This window comes from Castor canadensis, chromosome 3, assembly GCF_047511655.1.
Source record: "Castor canadensis chromosome 3, mCasCan1.hap1v2, whole genome shotgun sequence".
Classification (NCBI taxonomy): Eukaryota; Metazoa; Chordata; class Mammalia; order Rodentia; family Castoridae; genus Castor; species Castor canadensis.
In genome coordinates, this window is record NC_133388.1 from 198196226 (window position 1) to 198214265 (window position 18040).

General features: G+C 48.8%; 1 protein-coding gene across 1 annotated transcript; it reads right to left on the minus strand.

Moving 5' to 3' along the window:
• Positions 1-7958: 7958 nt before the first annotated feature.
• On the minus strand, positions 7959-13538 carry Cyp11b2 (cytochrome P450 family 11 subfamily B member 2). Its single transcript, XM_020156700.2, has 9 exons — positions 13297-13538; positions 12745-12900; positions 10882-11081; positions 10562-10765; positions 10122-10276; positions 8995-9161; positions 8591-8669; positions 8317-8505; positions 7959-8072 (listed from the first exon to the last, which is right to left on the minus strand). The coding sequence occupies exons 1-9, from the start codon at positions 13536-13538 to the stop codon at positions 7959-7961; spliced, it is 1506 nt and encodes a 501-aa protein (XP_020012289.2).
• Positions 13539-18040: the final 4502 nt, after the last annotated feature.

Below are 18040 nucleotides of genomic sequence, written 5' to 3' on the forward strand. Positions count from 1 at the left end.
AATCAATAAATTGTATACATACTCTGCATATATTTCAATATTTCTAATGTATCTTAGATCATAATGAATGTGTAAGTTAATTTCCTGTTGCTGTGACAAAATACCAGAGATACTCATCTCATAAGGAATAAACACTTATTTTGGCTCATTTTCAGAGGTTTCAGAGCTTATGGTGAGACTGAATATCATGGTGGGGACTAACGGGTGGACAAAGCTGCTCACTTCGTGTTGGCCCAAACTGAGGGAGAGAGAGAGAGCGAGAGAGCTGAAAGGGACAGTGTTCCAGTCCCCATCATGAGCACACTCCCAAGGGTTACAGACTTCCTCCCACTAAGCCCCACCTCCTCAAGGTTTTAGCATTGGCTGAGACAGACCCACTGACAAACCTCCACAGACTGAATACTAGAGTTCAAGTCGGGTTCACTCTGGGATCCCACTCAGCAGAAAACATCATACAAGTCACCAACGTCCTCTCAGGCCTCCTGGAGGCAATGGCCGCCCAGAATGGCTATAATTTCCCAAAGAATTCTGATGCAATAAGCCTGCCCTTTCAGCCCTGTGCTGTGTGCCACAAAGCAGTAAAATGGCTGCCTGTTATGGGGCTTTCCTGGATTTAGAGGTTCTCCCAGAGCCTGTGAGCTTCCAGACCAGCTGCCCACAGCACACTGGCTCATGGAAACAAACTCAGCCTGGCTAGTGAGGCCTCTCTAAGACAGGGTGGACCCAAATGCACTCCCTCTGGGTGCCACCTGCAGGAACGGTGGTTTCCTAGCCTTGGTGTCTTTCCAGATGCCCTGGTCGGGGAGAAGCTCTTCTCTCTCAGTCCCTGGGAAGCGACAGAGGGAACTCAGTGGGAGCCTAGAGTGCAGGAATGGCAACAGCACACATGACAACAGTTAGGAGCTGTCACTGCTGCTGCATTAGCCAGGATGACCCTGAACAAAGAGGGGACCCAAGGGTCGCTGAATTGACCAATTTCTAGCAGTCAGCTTACCTGTGGTCCCTGGCCTTCCTGTCTCCCCTCTTGTCGTTTGCTACAAATTGTCCATTGCTGAAGTGTGTTCTCCTGTCAGTGTGAAGAGCTCTAGAAATCTCATGAAGCTAAACTACATGCAACTCCTTACATACAAGGCCACAGTACAATGCTTTGCCAGGTCAGTCCTTATTCTTGTTGAGTCACCAACATGACTGACAGCAACCAAGACACGTATCTCATTTCCCAAAACACTCAATGCCGAGTTCTTGGATGACACTTGGTAGAACTTTGCTCTCCCTGATGGATCCCACAGCCAGCTTCACTGAGAGAAAGGTATCGTCACACAATGTCTACTCAGAGCTCAGTCTGGCAGATCCACCCTGATGGCCCTCCAACCTGTCCCAGCCCTTAAACTTCAATCACGTAAGTGACCCCCACCTCACACCAGCTTCAACCACTTTCTCTTCCTTACGTCTAGGGCATATGTCACCTCACGTGTACAAAGACATCTTCTGTGACACCCGTTAGCAGTGACTCTTCCATCCTTGCACACTTTGCATCCTGTCCCCATCCCATGAGGCTTGAAGACAATTGGAGGGTGCAAACTCTCCTGAGATCTACTGATCATTCACTGCCTGGGGGCCTCGCATCTGCTCATCTGATGAAGGACCCATTTCAACCTAATCTTGAATCAAAACAGATTATAAATAAATAAACTAATGCAAAGTTGTTACCTGGAATGCACAGTTCATGACAAGTGCTGAGTCCACACGATATTGAGCTTGGCTAGTGTGGCCCTATAAGCCAAAGATGTCTGTAACTTCACTTTCCCTCGTCAGACCAACAAGGAATGCAAAGGCCATGAGCTGGGCCAATGCAGTAGACCTACCAACAGGTCATGAGGGAGCTCCAAGCGAGGCCTCAGCACAATACCACAGAGACCATGGACATAAGAGTCACTTCAAATAAAATGGGCATCCCATTAAAAAGGGACACCCAGATTCCAAGATGGCGGCTAGAGGTAGGAAAAGAAAGCGAGCCTCCTATAGGGAAATCTTGGAGAGACACTGGAGACACACTTTGCAGCCATAATCACTGAGAAAAAGCATAACTTTGACCCCTCCACATCTCCAGCCGGCGCAGAGCATCTCCACTTCACGTTAAACGGAGAAACGAGGAGGGCCCCCGGGCTGCCAGTGGCCAGCACCCACTGGGAAGACGCGGACCAGGTGAGCTTCGCGGTACCGCGGTTCCCCCACAGACAAGCCTGGGCCAGAGCAGCATAGCCCCCTGGACAGACTGACCTCCACCCGGAGAAAAAAGAGAAACTGAGTACTAAGCAATAAGAACAATTAAGACACGCTGGAAAGAGGGTGGGGCGCCCTGAGCGCTGAAGATTGGGGGAAGGGAATCCTTCCCGGGACTGTAAATAAACAAGCCGGGTGGGCTGGAGAGACTCTGGCAAGAGCGGGGCGTGCGCCCAGCAACCAAGAGCGGGGAAGCTTGTGAGAGTGGAGGAGGGAGGAAAACTCCACAGGAGAGCAGGGAAGACCCACTTCCCACGTGAACTGTAAACAAACATGGCGGCCGGCAGGAGCAGCAGCACTGTCCAGTAATCAGGAGCAGGAAAGCCTGTAAAAGTGGCGGTGGGAGGAAAACTGTACAGGAGAGGGGGGAAGACCCACCTCCCACATGAACTGTTAATAAACACGCAGGCCTGACAACGGCGGGGGCAGTGTCACCTTTCCCAGTGCTTGGAAAGGGGAAAGCCTGTAGCAGAGGCCCCCACACAGGAGAACTCTGAGCAAACAAAGCCTGTGGGACCAGGTGAGTGCTAAGCTCACCCCAGAGACCTGCATAAATAACGCCGCCAGCTACAGGCTGAGAGCAGCAGGCAGGCGAGCCACAGTTGCAGATACCACTCTCAGAACTGCCTCCAGACGCTTTTTTTTCTTTTTCTCCCTACCTTTGATGAGAGAACAACCGAATTACACCTGCAAGCCGAAAAACTTACTGAAACTGCATTGCATATAAACTTGGAAGTTTTTTGTTTTTTGGTTTTTGGTTTTTGGTTTTTTTTTTCATTTTCTATTTTCCATTTTATTTTAATTTATTTTTATATATAGATATTTCTTTCATTTACTTATTTTTTATTTTTTTATCTTTGATTTTCAATCCTCTCTCTGTCTCTCTAATGTCTGTTCAGCTTACTGTCGATTAGTACACTAACACTCCCTGTTTATACCTTTGAACTCTCTTGTCTGATACCTTGTTCTGCTTTCTCCCTCTTGTCTGTATATTTGTTTTCCCCTTTTCTTTAACTTCTTGCTTTCCATCTCAGCTCACCCTTCCATTCTAAATATTACCATTGTTATTATTACAAGCTAGAAAATACTTAATTGCACACAGTACAGGGACAGTAACAACACCAACAACAATGATGGGAAGACAGAAAAAACAGGGAAACCAGTTTCCCCACAGCAAAAAATTAGTACAGGAACCAGAGGGGAATGAAGAGAACAGAAACACAGATCCAGACTCCAACAAAATGAAGATAAACTATGCCAAAGGACCCAATGAAGCCCACAAAATAATTTATTTTTTTTGAACCCCTTAAGTCTCTCATTTATTGTCTTTTTTTTTCATTTTTCTTTTATTATTCATATGTGCATACAAGGCTTGGTTCATTTCTCCCCCCTGCCCCCACCCCCTCCCTTACCACCCACCCCACCCCCTCCCTCTCCCGCCCCCCTCAATACCCAGCAGAAACTATTTTGCCCTTATTTCTAATTTTGTTGTAGGGAGAGTATAAGCAATACTAGGAAGGAACAAGGGTTTTTGCTGGTTGAGATAAGGATAGCCATACAGGGCATTGACTCACATTGATTTCCTGTGCGTGGGTGTTACCTTCTAGGTTAATTCTTTTTGATCTAAACTTTTCTCTAGTTCCTGGTCCCCTTTTCCTATTGGCCTCAGTTGCTTTTAAGGTATCTGCTTTAGTTTCTCTGCGTTGAGGGCAACAAATGCTAACTAATTTTTTAGGTGTCTTACCTATCCTCACCCTCCCTTGTGTGTTCTCGCTTTTATCATGTGCTCATAGTCCAATCCCATTGTTGTGTTTGCCCTTGATCTAATGTCCACATATGAGGGAGAACATACGATTTTTGATTTTTTGAGCCAGGCTAACCTCACTCAGAATGATGTTCTCCAATTCCATCCATTTACCAGCGAATGATAACATTTCGTTCTTCTTCATGGCTGCATAAAATTCCATTGTGTATAGATACCACATTTTCTTAATCCATTCGTCAGTGCTGGGGCATCTTGGCTGTTTCCACAACTTGGCTATTGTGAATAGTGCTGCAATAAACATGGATGTGCAGGTGCCTCTGGAGTAACAGTCTTTTGGGTATATCCCCAAGAGTGGTATTACTGGATCAAATGGTAGATCGATGTCCAGCTTTTTAAGTAGCCTCCAAATTTTTTTCCAGAGTGGTTGTACTAGTCTACATTCCCACCAACAGTGTAAGAGGGTTCCTTTTTCCCCGCATCCTCGCCAACACCTGTTGGTGGTGTTGCTGATGATGGCTATTCTAACAGGGGTGAGGTGGAATCTTAGCGTGGTTTTAATTTGCATTTCCTTTATTGCTAGAGATGGTGAGCATTTTTTCATGTGTTTTTTGGCCATTTGTATTTCTTCTTTTGAGAAAGTTCTGTTTAGTTCACTTGCCCATTTCTTTATTGGTTCATTAGTTTTGGGAGAATTTAGTTTTTTAAGTTCCCTGTATATTCTGGTTATCAGTCTTTTGTCTGATGTATAGTTGGCAAATATTTTCTCCCACTCTGTGGGTGTTCTCTTCAGTTTAGAGACCATTTCTTTTGATGAACAGAAGCTTTTTAGTTTTATGAGGGCCCATTTATCTATGCTATCTCTTAGTTGCTGTGCTGCTGGGGTTTCATTGAGAAAGTTCTTACCTATACCTACTAACTCCGGAGTATTTCCTACTCTTTCTTGTATCAACTTAAGAGTTTGGGGTCTGATATTAAGATCCTTGATCCATTTTGAGTTAATCTTGGTATAGGATGATATACATGGATCTAGTTTCAGTTTTTTGCAGACTGCTAACCAGTTTTCCCAGCAGTTTTTGTTGAAGAGGCTGCTATTTCTCCATCGTGTATTTTTAGCTCCTTTGTCAAAGACAAGTTGGTTATAGTTGTGTGGCTTCATATCTGGATCCTCTATTCTGTTCCACTGGTCTTCATGTCTGTTTTGGTGCCAGTACCATGCTGTTTTTATTGTTATTGCTTTGTAATATAGTTTGAAGTCAGGTATTGTGATACCTCCAGTGTTGTTCTTTTGACTGAGTATTGCCTTGGCTATTTGTGGCCTCTTGTGTTTCCATATAAATTTAACAGTAGATTTTTCAATCTCTTTAATGAATGTCATTGGAATTTTGATGGGAATTGCATTAAACATGTAGATTACTTTTGGGAGTATAGACATTTTTACTATGTTGATTCTACCAATCCATGAGCATGGGAGATCTCTCCACTTTCTATAGTCTTCCTCAATCTCTTTCTTCAGAAGTTTATAGTTTTCCTTGTCGAGGTCTTTCACATCTTTTGTTAGGTTTACACCTAGGTATTTGATTTTGTTTGAGGCTATTGTAAATGGAATTGTTTTCATACATTCTTTTTCAGTTTGCTCATTGTTAGTGTATAGAAATGCTAATGATTTAGGAATACAAATAGGTAAAGAAACTGTCAAAATATCCCTATTTGCAGACGACATGATCCTATACCTTAAAGACCCAAAAAACTCTACTCAGAAGCTTCTAGACATCATCAATAGCTACAGCAAGGTAGCAGGATATAAAATCAATATATATGGATTTAATAGATTGTCTTAAAAGATTGCAGTCTGGGTGAATCACCAACATCCTGGACTGTCCTTTTTTTATAGGATACCCATTAAAGTTGATGTGAGTCTTGCGTTCCCGGGCCTCTGTGTATTGCATGTTGAAGTAGCAGAGAGCGTGTTAACCATTCAGTCCCAAAAGATGGAAGACTCACAATAGGGCATCCAATGACACTGCTCCAGTCTGAGGGTGAGGCCTGGAAGCCCCTGGAGCGGCACTGGTGTGAGCCTGTGTCGAAAGGCGGGAGAATTGGAGTCTGCCATCCACAGGCGATGGCAGCAGCAATAGCTGCCCTTGCTCAGGAAGCATGGAGCCGGCATGCACTGACTGGCTCTCTCCTCTACTTTCATTTCATCCAGGCCCGAGCCTGTGGGATGGGGCTTCTGCTTCCGTTAGTCCTCTGTCGCTCACCCTCTTGGACACACACAGAGGGTGCTTTGCTCATCCCCTAGGCACTTATGAATCCATTCAAACTGCCTGTAAGCTTAGCCATAGCAGTAGTCTGGGGCCTGGTGATTTCAGCCCTGGTGAGGCAGCACATCAGGGTGGGCATGTGTCATGGAGGAAGGTGTCACCTCCTGGCAGCCAGGGGATGAAAGAGCCTGACTGGAAGTGCCAGTGTCCCAATATCCACTTCAAAACCATGCCCACAGTGATGACTTCCTCCCACTAGCCTCACCTCTTAAAGCTTCCACCACCTCCCAGTAGTGCCCTGGCCTGGAGACCAAGCTTCCACACATGGGCTTTGGGGGACTCTAGCAAACCATAGCAGACAGCCTCACCCCTGGCCTAGATTCACCCTGCAGTGACTCATGCCCTCCTCTCCACAATCTTCACCTGGACACTGAAATGTCCTCTCTGGCCAACCCATGCACAGCCTCTACTAAGGGAGACATTTTCCAGGACTCGTGTTGCTTCCCTTCCTGGATATGAGTGAGTCCATTATGTTTACTGCTCCCGTGATCCACTGTGGTTGTTTGCTCTGATGACCATAATAAAGGACCTCAGACTGGGCACTGAACAACAGAAATTTATTTGTTCACATTGTGGAGCTGAGAAGTCTGAGCTAAGGCATTGGCAGTGTTGGGTTTTTCTCAGCCTCTCTCCATGGCTTGTAGTTGATGTCTTCACAATAGGGAGACCATGACGCAGCCCAGTCTCGGGCTGAAGGCCTGGGAACACCCTATTGTGTCTTCTCACCTGCCTGACTCTGGGTCTCTTTGACTTAATCTCCTCTTCTTGGAGCATCTGTCATGGTGGATTTGCTCTAGCCCAGTGACCTCACTGCACATTAATTACCTCGTTAATGCACTGTGTCCACAGACAGTCACATGCAAGCTCCTGGACTGTTGAGTTTACCACGTGAACTTCAGGGGATCTAATCCAGCCTCACCCATGAGTCTGCTAAAATCCTTGCCCTCTGTCAAGGTATCCTTTCAGATCCCCACAGTCAAAGGGAGATCTGGAAGGGGTTTACACTCTGGGGTGTGCAGCAAGTCAGGGAGACTGCGGCTTTCCCAGGAGGCTCCTGCTCAGAGCAGTCACTGCCTTATGTCCTGGAAGGGGACAGCTCGGCCTGCGCACTTCTCCTGCAAGGTTGACTGAGTCTCCAGACTAACCTCTTGTCTGCATGCGTGACCCCCCCCCACTACGTCCTTCCGTTGGTGATATGCAGTTGTCACCATCACTTTCTTTATTGCCTTTGCTGGTGCCATCTAATAAAAACACAGACATCTGAGACCATGTGATGGCAATAAGAGGAGCCTGGAGTGACTGTGTGGTTGTCAGGGACAGTGTCCCAAAGTTATAAGAAGGTGGAGAAGCTGGGTGGACTGGGAGAAATCCAGCATTAGTCACCAAGGTTTTCTTGAGTCCTGTCCTGGCTTGCTGCACAGTCTGGAAGCCCTGAAATTAGGGGGGTTCAGGTGTTCCATTTGTGTGGGGGCTTGCGGAAACGCACTGGGGACCTACGTACTGTGGCCTTGGGAGAGAAGATGGGTGGCCAGGGGTCATGGTAAAGGGAGGCAGAAGGCCTGGAATTGACCCTGAATACAGAGGAGGCACTAGGTGATAGGCCGAAAAGTGAGATTGGGGACAGAGGTCGGTTTCAAAACGAAGTGGTAGACCAAATTTATATCCTTTTGGCTTAATGTCTCCACCCTGAAGGATTTCAGCACCTAGGACAGAGACAGAGTTTCCGTCTGACCTCATCTGGACAGGATGATGGCCCAAATTCCACCAAAGCTGTTCAGTGTAATCCCCATGCTGAGGGAAGAGCACCCTAGGCCACCATGACACCCTCCCCTCCACAGGGCCTCAAGCTAGTTCTGGCCCAGCTATATTTGGAAGGCCCCAGGTAACCCAGCAGGCCCCGCCTTATTCTGAAGCCCCGCCCACTACTGACCCCGCCCACTCTCTCACATGGTGCAGCAGTAGGAGAATCTGCGTCTCTGCCAACCGCCGTCCCAGGCACTGGCGCACCCCAAAACCAAAGGCCAGGTGGTGGAAACTCAGCCTCCTGTCCAGCCAGCGCTGGGGACTGTAGCGCTCTGGCCTCGGGAACACGGCGGGGTTTCGGCCCATCGCATACAGATGAAACAGCACCAATGTCTGCAGCAGACGCGGAGGGAGGAGTCAGCTGCCTTGTGGGGCCATGTGCAATGTGGCTTCTGCCGGGGACTTGGGGTTCACTCACCCCAGCCGGGATATGGTAGTTCTGAAGCACCAAGTCTGACTGCTGCATTCTCTCCAGGAAGACACCAACGGGGTACAGCCTGCCAGTGGAACACAAAAGGGAGGGACCTCAGACAAGGCAGGCCCCTCCTGTCCTTTCTGCACCCTACTAAGTAGGACCTCCCTATGCCCCTCCACCCCCGGTTATGAGATGGGTTGCACTTCCTTGCACTGCCACTCAGCCGAACCTCTCCCATCCTGAGCAGCATAGGATGCTAAAATGGAGTCCCAGGGGAAGGGCAGAACCCCACCCTTCAGGGAATGGAAGAGGGGGTGAGGGGCTATGGGTCCTGGCAAATGCCTCCTCAGCCCCATCCCTTAGAGCAGCAGAGCCAGACCAGCTGGGGAGGGTCAGCCCACACCTACCGCAAGGTCTCTTTGATGGCAGCCCGCAGCAGGGGCAGCTCCGTAGTGGCCCTCTGGGGATTTCCAGAGATGCTGGCCTCGGCTGCCAGGCTCTCCTGGCGTAGGGCCTTTTGCACGTCAGGGTTCCTAGCCAGCTCAAAGAGTGTCATCAACAAGGGAACAGCTGTCTGCAGAGGCCATGGGGAAAAGGCTCAGACCTGGGCATTGTCCAGGGCCCTCAGCACTGGAATGTCTATCCCAGGAGGATGCATCTCCCAGGGGTTGGGGACATACATGCCCAGAGCTGGACCAAGCCTGGGACCCCGACCTAATGTCCATCTATGTGTTGCCTAAGTCCTGAGTTAAATGCCCCCTGCATCCCAACCCACCCTCCTCCTTGGCCTCCCCAATGTCTGGACCTCAGGCCCTCTCTGCTATCCTTAGGGCTGCTCTAACACCACTTGGGGGCATCCTGGAGCCCCCGTCCACCTGCCCCCAGTGCCTTATCTGCCTGGCTGTCCACGGGACCCTCAGCACAGGCCTCACCATCGCAACCTGAACTGACACCCCAGACCCCATCAGTTTCCCCTTCTGCATCGTTCCTGCCACCATGAAACACCCCAGTCTACAATCTGAGCCTCAGCATCTCCAAAGTGCCTCCTTCCATGGCCCTGGACCCCTGAGTGCCCTGAGTCACAGATGTGGCCTTCTAAGCTCTCCCTGATGCCAGGGCCTGGAGTCCATGCTGTGCGCTGGGGCTCTACAGGCATATTAGGAATTCACTCTGACCTCCTGCTCCCTGGCTGGCTTCTTATACCTTGCTGTGAAGGCCAAGGAAAGGGGTCTCTCCTTTTGGCAGTCCTGACCTCTGTCTGTCTTATCTGTGTCCACCTCCCCCAGTCTCCCGCAGCCTGGCTGCCCTCCTGCCCGGGCTGTGCATGCCCTCCTTGGACTCTCCTCTCCTCGGTACCCTCACGGCCTTGCTGTACTTTGCATTGCTCCTGCCCTTTCAGCTGCATGTCTGCTTCTTCCAGGAGAGGACCAGCCACTAGAGGAGGGCCTGGGAATGAGGCTCGTGGGTGAGATTATGCTTGGAAGGACATGGCCAGGGTTTCAGAGCTCAGTGGTGTAGCACATGGAGGCCTCACCGTGTCCACACTCCCAGCAGTAAGTTCCAGAAAGTTGGCCTTGATGGCATCAAGTGGCAAGTCCCCATTCAACAGCATTTCTGTGAGCATGCCACTGTACTGCTGGTGGCAGCCCAGGGTCATCTCCTGATACACTTTCTGGATGCATTTGTTGGCTGTGGGAGAGGGGAGAGCACTTAGGGCTTGCAGCTGGGAAGCACCTCTTCTTTGTGCTCATGTTACCCATTCCCCTGCAGCACCTACAGGACTTCCTGTTCCTCTCCCAAGTTCTCCAGTTCAACCCAGCCACCACCTCACTGCTAACTGACTCTCTGTGAGGACCATCAGGAAACCATAGCCATTTTATGTGGCCTTAAGTGTGGCCCTGGGTAGAATGAGTGGGAAATTGGGTGACAATCAAGCCTCTGGTTCAAGGTCCTGCCCAGGTCCCTGGCTCTCACCATACTCGTAGATGTAGTCCCAGGCCTCAAAGTGCTCCTTCCACAGCTGGGTGCTGGTCCAGCGGGACAAGCTCCTCGGCAAGAACAAGAGCTGCCCAGTGGACTTCAACATGGCCTGCACGGCATGGATGAACTTCAGACTCCCAGAGCTCAAGTTATAGCCAAAGAGGCCCAGACGCTCCCCAAAAAGAACAAAGTTGCTGGCTGCAGAGATGAAGGCATTGCTGAGCCCAAGCCTAAAGACTCCCTCCTCTTCCCTCCCTGCCCCAGCACTGGCCACCTCCAATCGCTGAGGCCAAGACCCTCCCCAGGCCCCACACCTTCTATGGTGTAGTGGAAGATACTGGGCTGGACATCCAGGGTCAGACTCCCTCGGGCGTTCTGCAGCACCTTCTTCTTTAGGTACTCAGTGAAGTCCCTTGCCACCGTGTCCAGCAGCGGGGTGAATTTCTGTACGGCCTTTGGTGAGATCACATTCGGGTTCAGCTGCAGTCTGTTGAGGCGCCATTCGGGCCCGTTCCTGCAGGGCAGGCAGCAGAACTTGAGAGGCACCCCAGACAAGCCCAGCCCCAACTGTACCCCATCTTCCTGGTGCCCACAGGGATCGGGTGGGCTGGGAGATGACAGCAGGCTCAGAGGCTGGCTGCTGCATTTTCCTACTGTACCCCTTTCTCCCTTTGCACTCTGGGCCAATGGCACCTGAAGTCTAACTGGAGAAAATAGTGATCAGGCAAAACAAGCTAGGAGCATTGGCCGCTTCAGTCCTGTGAACTCATAGGCCCTTTGCCTGCCACACACAGCACCCATGCTGGACCTTTCTGGGTCAGGAAGTCTTTTCTCCAAGGGAGGAGGTCAAGCTTTGCCTACCTGGCCTACACCATGGTCCACAGGAGAGAAGAGCTGGCTGACTTTACCTCCCTGACCTTCTCTATGGCGCCTCCTGTCCTCGGTCATGTTTCCATGAAGTGTCCTTGTGTTGTGTAGAGCAGGAAACCAGGCCAGACCTCCCACAACATCCACAAACCACAACCCACAGCACGTGACTGCGTTGTAGAGACTCCAGGGAATGGCAGGCAGGGATTTGCATTACGAACACAAATTTGCACAAACAGATTTCTTTTTCTCTAATGCTTGTAACTAATGGCAGTGATCACACACACATTTATGTGCATGTGTCTGCTTGCCTCAACTACACGCTGTTCTAAGAAGGCTTCCTGGAGGAATAGGACCTTCAACTGAAGGAGAGGAGCAAGTCATGTGTGTCCAAACAGGAGCTCAAATCATGTACATGTCCACATGCATGTACAAATGCAGGCCAACAGATGTGCACACACATGCAAATACACGGAAGGACACACTTGCACAGAAAATGCACAATTTATATGTACACTTGTGCACAGACACTATACTCACGCAAATGCAAACACGAGGAACATCCCAACGTGCAAGTCTTGTGCTCACACATGCACACACACACACTCGCCTCCTTCAAATGCATGTGCCCACCCTTCTTCAACCTCTGCTCTCTTCATATGGCCTTCCTGCAAGATGCTCTATGTTAAAGCTCCATGCAGGGAGCCCCTTCCTAAACCCTGCCATTCCCAAAAGAATTCACTCCCTGATGTACAGTGGGGTGGCTTTTCTCTCTTAGTCTTACCAGCCCAGTGACAACCTCTTTGCAGCTGGTCCATGGCAAGCACCATGTGTCCTTGGCTTACCTGTCCAGGTGTGCCACCTTTCCACAGGATGGAGCCATGTCCAGTGCAGGCACACCACTTAGTACCTTGCTTATAAGCACAAAGGAGTCATCCACCTATTGCCTGCCACCCCTCAGCCCTGGAATCAACTCCCCAAAGTGAAGACACCCTAAGAGGAGTGCCAAAGCCCTTATGGATGTCAGGCTGTGGCACACACTGAGCTAGTTTTATAAGCAACGGTAGGAGGGCCAGCCCCTCGAAGAGAAAACCCCAACCAAGGCCTGCACAGAGGAAAGGAGGGGCTCAGTGTTCCTCCTTTCACCCACCCAGGTGCCTGGGAGCATTGCTCTACCACTGCACTCGTTCCCCGGACAGGCTCTCCATGGGAAGGCACCATGGTATCAGTCTCTGCCCATCCACACAATCTGTGGGTCTCCTGCATCCTCATCCTGTCTGCCTCCCTCTGCATCCCAATTGGCTCCTCACAGTAAGAACACGCCTCGTTTCTGCTCACGATGCTCTCTGTAGACCAGCCAGGGCTCCAGGTACATTCGGCGGGGATACAGGCCATCCATCTGGTACATTTTCTCAGCGTCCTCTGGCAGCATCACTGATACTATTTGTGTTCTTCCCACATCATACCTGGGGACAACGCACAAAGCACTGCTAGACAGAGTCTTGTCCTCCCTGGACACCTCTCCAAAACCAATCCAGACTGGATGCTAACTCTCTTCACCTCCTCCTGGCCTGGCCCTTTACCCGTGGGAGCTACCACAGATGTCTACCTGAACCCTCTTCTCCCACCTCAGTGCTCTGTTATGTCCTCCGCGGTGAGCTGTGCTTATTCTGACTACCTGGACGGCCATTGTCCTCAGGAATGACTCAGGCTGACTACCACCCCGCCTCCTCCCTGCCTGCCTCAGGATGCAGACCCCAGAAGCCCCTGGGAAGTGTGGTGCCAGGTGCCTGGCCAGGGCCTGGGCAGCCAGCAGGGAAAAGATGCTGGGTGTCCTCAGCAGGGACCAGGGAGGTCTTTACCTGAAAATGGGCCCCAGCTCCTGGAAGGTGCGGTGCATGTCCAGGTGCAGGCTCTCCTGGCCTTGCTCCTTCCAGATCCGAAGCACCCTCAGCCACTTGTTGCCCGGGCACCGAGGGATGGCTTCAAAGGGCAGCACAGCCTTGGGGGCCGGCACTGCTCTGGTGCCTACTGTCCTCCTTGCCACTTGCAGGCATGGCCAGGGCCCTGCCAGCTGCACACCTGCCTTCATCAGGAATCCCATTGTGATGCTGCTCCTTCTCCTCTTCTGCCCAAGTCCTTTTTATCCAGCCTGGGACCTGCACTGACTGACTGAACACGTCATGGGAGAAATTGTCCCTGGACCTGCCCAAGATATCTGGGCTAGAGCCCTCAGCTAGAGGTGGAGGAAGGGGATAGCCAATGCCCTTTTCCTCAAGTACAAGGTCTGCTGATGGGTGGGAGCAGAGGGCAGGTGCAGGGTCCAGTTGTGGGCTGATGGGACTGGAGGGTGGGGGTCAGACACCTCTCCCTTCTTCCTGTGGGTAGAAATAGCAAGATGAATGGATCCTCTAACCTTTAAAGAGATCAGAGAAGGCCTTGGGTTCTTTTAATAGATTTTTTTAAACTCCCTTTAATAGAAATAATTCTGAAAAGTTGGAAGTGTGTTAAAGCCTTACAGTTCTTCCTTAGCAAGTCTGAATTTATTTAATTATAAAAATAAAAGGAAGCTTAACATTATTTCTGGAGAAACAGGGAGTAATATTTATGGCTTGCCAGGTGTGGTTTCACAATGCACCGTAGAATGTGAGCATTTACTTTATACCTAGGCGTTTCATTTTTTGATTACATATATATATATATATATATATATATATATATATATGTAGTATTGTGCCTTTACATATAAATATAAAATTGTGTTTTTAATTTCAAATTTTACTTGTTTGTGACTGAGGCATAGAGACAACTGGCTTCCGTATATTAATCTTGGATCTTCTGCTTTGAAACGTCTGCTTATTAGTTTCAGGAGTAGTTTATGTGGTTCTGTTGGATGCTCTACAGAAACAGCCATGTCACCTGTGAGCAAAGCATTACTTCTTTGCTCCAAATCGCTATAGTTTTCATTTCATTTTCTTTTCTTACTGCCTTTGCTAGGGTTTCTAGGGCTTCTTTCTTAGATGTAGAACAGGAGCAGTGTGAGGGACCTTCCTTGGTTTGTTTCTGATCTTAGCAGGAAAGGTTCTGGCTTCTCACCATTATGTGTAGTGTTAGCTGTGGGCTTTTTGCTTTGTTTTTTGAAATAGGGTCACACTGTGTAGCTTAGGCTGGCCTCAAACTTGCCATCTCCTTGCCCCCTCCCCCAGTGCTGAGGTTGCAGGCCTGTGGTACCCCCCCTGGTGCTAGGTGTAGGCTTTTGTAGATACTCTTCACCAACTTCAGGACTTCTCCCTGTGTTTTTAGTTTGCTGACACTTTTTATCCTGAATGGATGTTAAACAGCAAAGTACAAAAAAAATAACATTCCCTTTCACCTCTACTTATTCCTCCTGCAGTGCTCTTCCTTTTCCTGTCTTTAAGGAGATTAGCATTTCTGATCTTCCTCATTTCCCTTCTCTTTGAAGAGTCGTTAACATTTCTGGGAAGGCAGGTCTATTGGCAAAAAATTCCTTCAATTCTGTTTTTCTGAGAAAGTCTTTCTTCCTTGCTTTCGAAGGATAATTTCTCAAAATATAGAGTTCACTGACACTGGTGAGTTTTTTCCTTTCTAGGCTGGGGCTTGACCTGAAGCCTTGCACCTGGTAGACAGATGCTGCACCACTAGAGCCACAACCAATCCTCTGTCTTAGTTATTTTTTAGGTAGTTATTTTTTCCCCAGGGCCAGCTTTGGACTTCAATTCTCCTACTTACACCTCTTGCATAGCTGGGATGCCCAGCTTGTTGGTTGAGATAGGTCTCAAAAGCTTTTTGCTCAGACTGGTCTCAGACCATCACCCTCCCAATCTCTGCCTCCTTAACTTCTGGGGTCACAAGCTATCCCCCTAAATACTCTGCTTCACTCTCCTTTTGCTTGCAAAACTTCTGAGAAGCCAACTATAACTTTTATGTTTGCCACTGTATAGGTAAGATGTTTTCCTGATTTTTTTTTTTCTTTATGCACTTTGAATATGATATGCCTAGGTGTAGGGTTTTGTTTTGTTTTGTTTGGGCTTTTTTCTTGGCATTTATTTGTTTTATGTTCTCTGAACATCAGGTTTGGATCTGAAAAGTCACCTAAGTGCCATGTGATAAAGGTTTGGTCACCAGCCTGTGGCTCCATTGGGAGGTGGTGCAACTTTCAGAGGTGGCCCATAAGGCCTTTGAAGAGAATGCTGGGTCTCCCTCCCTCCCCTCTGCTTCTTCCTGGGCACCATGAAGTGCACAGCCTCCTCTGCCACCATGCTTCTCTGCCTCACCACAGGCCCACAGCAATGGAGCCAACCCACCATGGACTGAAGCCTCTGAAACCACAAGATAAACCAAGATGAACCTTTCCTCCTTTTAAATTGTTTCATGTCACAGACATGAAAACCTACGCAACACAGTAAACTTCCTGAACCTGTGTTTTGGTGTCTGACATTAACTATTATTCATTCAAATATTTATTTTGTCCCTTTCTCTCTCTCTTCTTCTTCTGATGTGTGCATTACATTTATCGTTGCTCCACAGTCTTGGATGTTCTGTTCCATTTTCTTCAGTCATTGTACTCTTTGTCTTTCCGACATATCCGCAGGCTGTAAGATTCTTTCTTCAGCTGTGTTCTGTCGTCTACTAAGTCCAGCAATGACATTACCCATTCCTGTCAGTGGCTGTTATCTCGTTTCTCTTACTCCTGTTAGTGTTCTCTTCTCTGTGCTTAAGTTACCGTCTGTTCTTGTGTGTGATCTGTTTCCCTCCTAATCACTGTTATCAGCAATTCCCAGCTGATAATCCCGACTTCCTGCCAAGTCTGGTTCTTATGTTTGCTCTGTGTCTTCAAGTGGGTTTTGCCTTTCAGTGTGAGCTGTGATTTCTTGTTGAAAGCAGACATCATGCACTGGGTTGGAAGTGAAGAGGTGGTAAGTTGTGGAGAGAGAGAGGGAGTCTATAGTCTTATGATTAGGTCTCAGTCTTTCAGGAAGCCTGGGTCCCCAACATCACTGTTAGGGAAGTCGTGCTAGGACCAAATGCCTTACTGGAAACTCCCCATCCAACCCCCAAAAATTACAAAGGTACAGTTGTTAACCTTTATCTCCAGGTGGGTGCCAAGGACAGTTGAGCAGACAAGTGACCTAACCACAACTTATCTTCCTTGGTTATCCAGCAGCAGCATCCCTTAGACACTCACAAGAAAATTTTCTGCCCAGTGACCTTCCTGAAACTTGTCCACCAGCTCCCCCAATATCTACCCCAAGCCTGTACATGACTGTGAGCTCTGGCTCTCTTGCTGGAGACCCCCACCCCCCCACAGCCTCTCTTTACCAAATAAATCCTGTGCTGTCTCCCACGTACTCTTCCGTGCCTCTCATCACTCACAGTCCTTTTCATTACCCCCTTCCCTCCCCGCCCCCCACTTAATTGGAAAAAAATAACTAAAGGGGCTGGACTTGGGTAAGATCTGATAAAAAAAAAAAAAGCTCACAATTCAGGCTCTAGTAAAATAGATTCTGCCAAAGGCAAGTCTTATTACAAAAAAAAAAAAAAAAGGTGTTCTGATGTGTTTTAAAGGGGTTATTTTTTATCTCATGAAGCAGGAGATATTTTTTTTCCTCTGATCTTTACTGTAAGAAGCTGGTAGAACTCTTGGAGGTCATACACACTGAAAGTCGGGGAAGGGAGCTACCCTGTGACTGGGTCCCCTGGTATTTTTAACTCTCAGACTTGTCCACAGAGAGCATCTGAAAAATTTTCAGTGATGGTGTGACCCTTTCCTGACCCCGGGTTCCATGGTGGGGGGGTTCTGCTTGGTGAATTGTGACTCTGTGTTAGATGTCTGTCTCTCCAGTTCTGGGGGTAGATGTGACTCCCCATCTCTTGCAGAGCTAAGATCTGTGAACCTTAAGGGGTTTTCCAGCTAATATTTGTTGCTAGGATGAAGGAACAACTTTCAATTTCCTCAGAGTTGTACTGGAAGCTGGAAGTTAGGCCTTGAATAACTCGTCTCCTTAGAAGACCCAGAGCAGGAAGGAAGGAGCTAAGGTTTACATTCATGGAATTAGACCCTTCCTATTTTTGTCTACTCTTCCCCAGGCCTTATGCTGGATGTGGATTGGAGACACGAGCCAGGGACTTCGCCATTGTGTCCAAGGCCTGGTCTTGGCTAGCCTTGCTGGCAAGTTATAGTGAGGAACTGCCGATACCTGTGAGACAATGGTCAGTGAAGGGCAGGAAGATGCTTGGAGCCACACTCAGGCAGAAAGACTAGAGTTGAGTGTGCCATGGGTCATCCTGGCCCCACATGGAGCCCTGCACTAAGTGTTCATGACCACTTTTCCATTCTAAGATGGGTGTGTATGGTTCAGATACATCACTCAGCAATGAGGAGGCAATGGAATTTGAGTTGGGATGGGACAGTCCAGGGATTCCCTACAACCCCTCACACAGCTAGTGCTAACCCTTGTTAGGGCTGAGTCCTGATTGGGTTTCCATATCATCTCATGGGAATGCTGTAGCAGTCCCACGCAACAGGCATCGATGTCATTGTCCCTTTTTCGCTATTGTGAACAGGGCTGCTGTGGGAGTGAGATG

Excerpts from the sequence above, each read along its gene's own strand:
- Cyp11b2 (XM_020156700.2), bottom strand. The coding sequence starts at position 13,538 with ATGGGATTCCTGATGAAGGCAGGTGTGCAGCTGGCAGGGCCCTGGCCA. Across the intron at positions 10,277-10,561 it reads GGACTACATCTACGAGTATG|CCAACAAATGCATCCAGAAA; the intron begins GTGAGAGCCAGG and ends CCTCTCCCACAG. Across the intron at positions 8,506-8,590 it reads ACTACCATATCCCGGCTGGG|ACATTGGTGCTGTTTCATCT; the intron begins GTGAGTGAACCC and ends CGTCTGCTGCAG.